At 41.7% G+C, this 6,052-nt stretch overlaps 1 protein-coding gene across 1 annotated transcript in view; it reads right to left on the reverse strand.

Annotated features, from left to right (window-relative positions):
* Positions 1–4,565, reverse strand: part of LOC133347471 (collagen alpha-1(IX) chain-like) — a 43,060-nt gene extending 38,495 nt beyond the window's left edge. Inside the window, exons 1-2 of the mRNA XM_061559755.1 lie at positions 4,382–4,565; positions 3,769–3,855 (exon numbers count right to left, since the gene is read on the reverse strand). Coding sequence (XP_061415739.1) covers positions 3,769–3,855; positions 4,382–4,471 — 177 coding nt within the window. The 5' untranslated portion in view covers positions 4,472–4,565. The remainder of the gene's footprint in view (positions 1–3,768; positions 3,856–4,381) is intronic.
* Positions 4,566–6,052: the final 1,487 nt, after the last annotated feature.

A 6,052-nucleotide genomic window follows, 5' to 3' on the forward strand; every position in this document is an offset into this window, starting at 1 on the left:
CTCGGCCACCCTGTGGTCCATCCATGCCCCACTTGAAAAGGCAGAAGGCAGTTTTCACTTACAAAAAGCAAGCACCATAACTCTTTCCCGTAATCTGTGGCAATAATAAATACACGTACTCCACAAATTATTAGGAGATGCTGCGTTGACAGTGGTGCACAGGCACAATTAACAAGAAAAGCCTCCAAACGTTCGTCAATATAATAAATAAATATATTATTTCTAACGTTTCGGGAAAATGGCCTTTCTTCAAAGCGCATGGCCTCGCTCCCCTTTTCAGAGACAAGGTGAGCTGAGCTCTGCCTTTATTTTATTTTTTTCATGCGAGACTGCTCAGGCTTTAGGGTTCACGATGAAGTGCACATGCCCATGGACCACGAAACCCATTGCATTGCACGGAAAGCTGTTGACACAGTACAAACACTTCAGTTCAATTATACAGGGTGTTTCAAAATTATGGATCCAATTTGAAATCGCTATATCTCTGCAACCACGAACCGCCCATGAATGAAACTCTTACCACTTGAAAGGGCGGGGCATAGAGTTTCAAATGATTACCACTAGATGCCTCTCCCAGCGCACAAACAGCCCCTAGCCTCAGTCATTCGCAAGATGGCGACCCTGCAACACAATGCGTTTTGCGTTCTGCAGTTCGTAGAGCATTCGTCGTTGGTACCGACAATTTGAGGAAACAGGCTGCTTATGTCAGGGGAAGAGCACAGGGCGACCACGCACCTCAGAGAAAAACGTGAGAAGAATTCAAGAGAGTTTTCTGCGTAGCCCGCGCAAGTTCACTCGTCGTGCCAGCCGAGAACTTGTGATCCCTCATACGACTGTCTGGCGTGTGTTAAGGCGACGTTTAATCATGAGGCCATACCGGTTGCAAATGGTACAGGCTCTTCGTGCAGGTGACGAAGGAAAGCGTGTAGAATTTTGTGATGCGATGTTACAGAACATGGAGGACGACGGCTTCTTACCGCGTTTGATTTTTATTCATGAAAAAACGTTTCATCTAAGCGGTAAAGTTAACCATCACAATGTGTGGGGGATTAGAGAATCCACACGAAACTGTAGCGCATGAGCGTAATTCCCTGAAAGTGAACGCGTTTTGTGCTGTTTCTCAAAGAAAGGTTTATGGCCCTTTCTTTTTCGAGGGAAACACAATTACGGGGCAAGCGTATCTCGAAATGCTGCAGAAATGGCTCTTTCCACAACTTGATGAAGATTCCGATTACTTCATTTTTCAGCAAGATGGAGCACCGCCACATTGGCACCAACGTTTTCTAAATGACACACTGCCTCTACGTTGGATAGGTCGCACGGGACCCCAAGACTTGGCGCTACACTCTTGGCCCCCAAGATCCCCAGACATCACACCCTGCGACTTTTTCTTGTGGGGATACGTCAAAGACCGTGTTTCTGTGCCACCATTAGCGACTCGTCTGGATGACCTCAAAAACAGAATCATGGCAGCGGTGACTTCAGTGGAAGAAGACACTTTGAGAGGCATTTGGGACGAATTCAACTATCGTCTCGATGTTGTCCGTACAGCAGGTGGAGGGCACATAGAGCATTTATAAAATGGTTGGTAAAACTTGATAAATCATTAAACCGTTTGTAACTTTTAGTGTAATTGTAACATGTTGCCATCGTGAAATATACTGCTTTGAAATTGGGTCCATTATTTTTAAACACCCTCTACATTGCAGAATAATTTGGACTTACAAAGGATCTAAATGTGGCTCCATCTCAAGATGCTGTACAAATGAGAGGACCATGCACAGCAATGATAATTTGAAGGAGATTTTTTCCAGGATTTTTTTAACGCCGCAGAAAGAAAATGGACCACAGTATGGTAAAGGTTTAAAATGAAGATACTTCACGGAGGAAGACGGCCAAGACTCATGATGCACATCCTGCACCATAATACAAAGCCTTGGCTAATGTGCAAACAAAGACACAGCCAGCCACAATTGTGGCAAAATCGCCCGATGATGCTAAATGTAATTACCAGCGAAATGTCACAGTGCTCAAATGGTAAATGTAACTAATTGGCACGTTTTGTTTACGTGACAAACCTTACTGGTTGGCTGTGTCGGGTGGTGGCCAGTTAACGACACGTTTATACTTATGCGATCTAACCCAAAAACACCTTTATTATGAGCCACAGGTAAAGTAAAAAAGAGATTCTGCATGGAATCAACAGGGACAGGGAACTGGCAATGTCGCCAGCCACAGGAAGTGGAATGCAGACAAATTAAATCCATTCTAATTTTGTGTCATCACTTCTCTTGGTGGCTATAAATTTGTGCTCTCGTATTGTGCTCGGTATCACTCCACTCGTGACCTGTAAGCACGAGCACGCAAGTCCAGTACTAAGAATTCTATTTATAAAGCGGCTTTTCATCAGGGATATCAAAGCGCTGTACAGGACACAGCAGCAGCAGCAGCCACTCAGCATAAAACTAATTCTATTATGAATACATTTTAAGAATCCAAATTTCTAAGTAGAAAAATAATACCTTCACGACCGGTGTGGCTAACGGCCATTGATTTGTTCAATACGTTTTTAGGCTACTCATGCTTCGATGGAAACACCCAAGGCTGTTGGGCAAAACTGGGGCCAAAATTGCCATTTCACTTGCCTTCTTTCAAAATTAATTCCAGCTATCGTAATACAATTGCGTTGGATAGTGTTCATCATGTAAGGCAAATCTATTTTCAACTATTTTTTATTTCACCAGGTAAGGCCCACTGAGCTACATAGTTATTTTTCAGAAGAGACCTGGCCACAAATGATAGCCCAACAAAGTGGCTTATCGTCGTGTGCACATTAATAGCAGCCAACTACTTTAAACGCATGTTTCTAAATATTGAGGGAAAAACTGCGACCATGGGGAGAACATGCATACTTCAAACGTCTATGTTTTTGTAAAGCTGTAATATAGATATGATCAACTATGATTCAATGTGTATAATTGCACAACATTGGAACTATTTTGGAATCTTTGGCAACATTTTCCTTGCATGCATAAGTTTTAAAATAGAAAAGTTTAAATGATCTTCACCTGAACAGAATAATAATGATACCTAAGAGCACCTTTGCCTCTCTAAAATCTCAATACGAGACGTGTCGGCATGGTAGACACGCTGACGATTAATGGGATGAGACTTGTACGACTAAAATATTAATTCCACTGTGTGTGTGGTTTATGGACCTGGCTTAAACTTCTATCTAATTATAATCGTGATGATAACTTTATTAACACTCCGTATTTCTCTGCAATCGTAAATGAAACAGCATTATTAACTTAACGGATTGGTCTGCAAACTCAGTCACAGATGTACACTTAAGAGTCCGATTGTGTAGCACAAATATATATATACATCACTACTATATTTCATGGACTCGTGACGTACAAATGTCACTCTATACCGAAAATGTAGGCTCGGCTACAGCACAATAAATATATTCAATGAACAGAATGAGATATATCAACATATAGATTTAAGAAGTATCCAGTTGCTGTTTCAGTGAAACATATTTAATGAATATCCTATTTAATATCAACTTAAGTGAAAATTACACGGAGAACTCGCTGAGTGAACTCCAGCCACTACTCTTCAATGAACCTTTCCACAAAAACTCATTCATGCCATCACAGCATTTCCAAGCAAGAGGCACATTTCTGTGGCTTAACGATACGTTTGGGCGACATTTACCGAGGCTTAGAGCCACGAATAATTCATCGAAAAGCAATAACTTACATCGTTTCCATCACGACCAGGAGATCCCGGGGGCCCTGGAGGCCCCCGGATGCCCACAGGACCCTGGCCTGGGCTCGGCGTCCGTGTCTGCAAGTCAAAGAAGAAGTCAAATATTGGTTTAGTCCCCCCACCCACTCTCCCCACCTGCCCGCAGAGCTCGTGAAAGCCACGCAGTGTCCTCTTGTGTGGCAGGGGTCTAAATGCCCATTTTAAACAACTAATTTTTCGGTTTTAATCACACGGTACAATAAAGTTAGCTTTATATGCAAACACAAATGTGAACCTTTGCACGCCTTTTTTCTCACTCAATAAAAAATGTTCAGCGCAACAAGTAGAATCTTTCCATTTACAAGTAGAGGTTATTTTTTAACATTGACCGTTAAATGCTCAGAATTGTCTTAAGTGTATTGATAGGGACATGTGAATGAATAAAGCCAAATTTGAAAATGACATCGAAGGAAAACTAAAACTTAGCTCATTAAGCTATACGTTCAACATAAAATTGTACTCGAATGTATGTTAACACATTTGTACCAAACGATAGCTGAATGCAATAAATGATAGTTCTACAAACGCAATAAAATATTAAAGTCATTATAGAAAAATTACTCACCAGAGGTGGCTGTCCAGAGCAGAAGTATACCAAGACGTGCGCTAATAGTAAAACATTTAAAAAACCCATATTTATTCGGCTACGCGGCATCCGACGCAATGTTACGACTAAGAGTGAGCTCTTATTGCTTCGCGAGATTTTGGCCGTGCCCAGTGGCCAGGGCTTGTGGTGGGCTCGAAGCTCCGCCCTGTGTGACCACCAAGCGTGGATGTATATACATGAAGCTCGTTAATGAGCTGCGGTCAAACTGGGTGGCATATTACAGAGCAGTCTCCTTGGGGGTTTTAGGTGCATTTAATGCCACGGTATATTCAATGATGCAACCGCTCACGTATGATCACTGCGTGCGTGCCAAGCTCACTTCTGCGAATGAGACGATGCTAGTCTCTTCTGCGTTGTCACCTGGTGAAATAAAATGACAGAGAACAAATCCTATCAAGGATTTGTTGGGTACATTAGAAAACAAACTTTTAAAGTTTACGGGTGGGGGAAATGTGAACACATTCATGGCCAAATAGAACCTATAAATAAATGAAACCCTGTTTTTATTTTACCAGGTAAGGCCCACTGAGCTGTATAGCTAGTTTTCGGAAACGACCTGGCTATCACAAATGATAGCTCAACGAAGTGGCTCATCGTGTAGAAATGTGTAGCACCAAATACTCTAAACACATGTTGATTTTAAATGTGAAGGGAAAAACCGGAGGACCCGTAGAAAAATCCACGCGATCACGGGGAGACCATGCAAACTCCAAATATACTGGCATCCGAGTCGCGATCGAACCCACAACCTCATGTATACCCGGCGAGGTAGTTATCATTTCGCCACCGCGGCATCCATTAGAGAAAACGTTTGCCCATTAGAAATGAGAGAACATAACTAAAATCTACTTCGATGTATTTGTAGTACAACCTCAACAACTGAGGAAGGTAAGTGGCAGGATACAATAAAATTCAGCACTGCTTTTTTGGGTCAGAGTTTGTTGTTCTTGCTAATGCACAGAGGTGTTTTACGAGACGTTTTTAGAAAAAAATACCTGTGTGTATATAGAGCAACATATATTTCACACATTTCTGAGGAATATGGCAGGTGTGATGAAATGCAACTGTTTTTTATATTAATATGCATGTCTTTTTAATATTAAATATTAAAAAACTGCTTTACTCCATGCACTATATAATCCGTATAATATGGAGTTAAAAATTATGGAATGAAATACTGTTCTGTATAATTATAATTACTGTGGCCATCAGCCATTCCAAAGACCAGGTACTGTATCTCAATTGCTCAAACGATCTTTGGCATAGCACTTATCTCCAATGCTGGCCCTGAACCAGTGGGAGAAACTCCACATTCCTCTGGTGGTGCCAGTTTGTCTATAATGAAAATGTCAGAATGAAAGTCACTCTCATTGACTTTTAAAACATATCCCAGGTGTGAACAGTATGTGTGTAACCCATTTCAGTATTTTTGTTTATTTGTTTATTAAACAAATTAAGTTTGAAGTGAGCGTAAAGCATACGCATGTCTTTAACGCGTTAAGATGTCACATGAACAGAATGCGCCCGAGAAGACCACCGCCGTGGAGATGGATGCACAGGACGGAGATCAATTAGCAGGACCACGAGGGATGGTATGGACTGCCTTCATCCGGCAGTTGGGTAGACAAT

The sequence above is a fragment of the Lethenteron reissneri genome, chromosome 26, assembly GCF_015708825.2.
Source record: "Lethenteron reissneri isolate LAM-NWPU_2019-01 chromosome 26, ASM1570882v1, whole genome shotgun sequence".
Classification (NCBI taxonomy): domain Eukaryota; kingdom Metazoa; phylum Chordata; class Hyperoartia; order Petromyzontiformes; family Petromyzontidae; genus Lethenteron; species Lethenteron reissneri.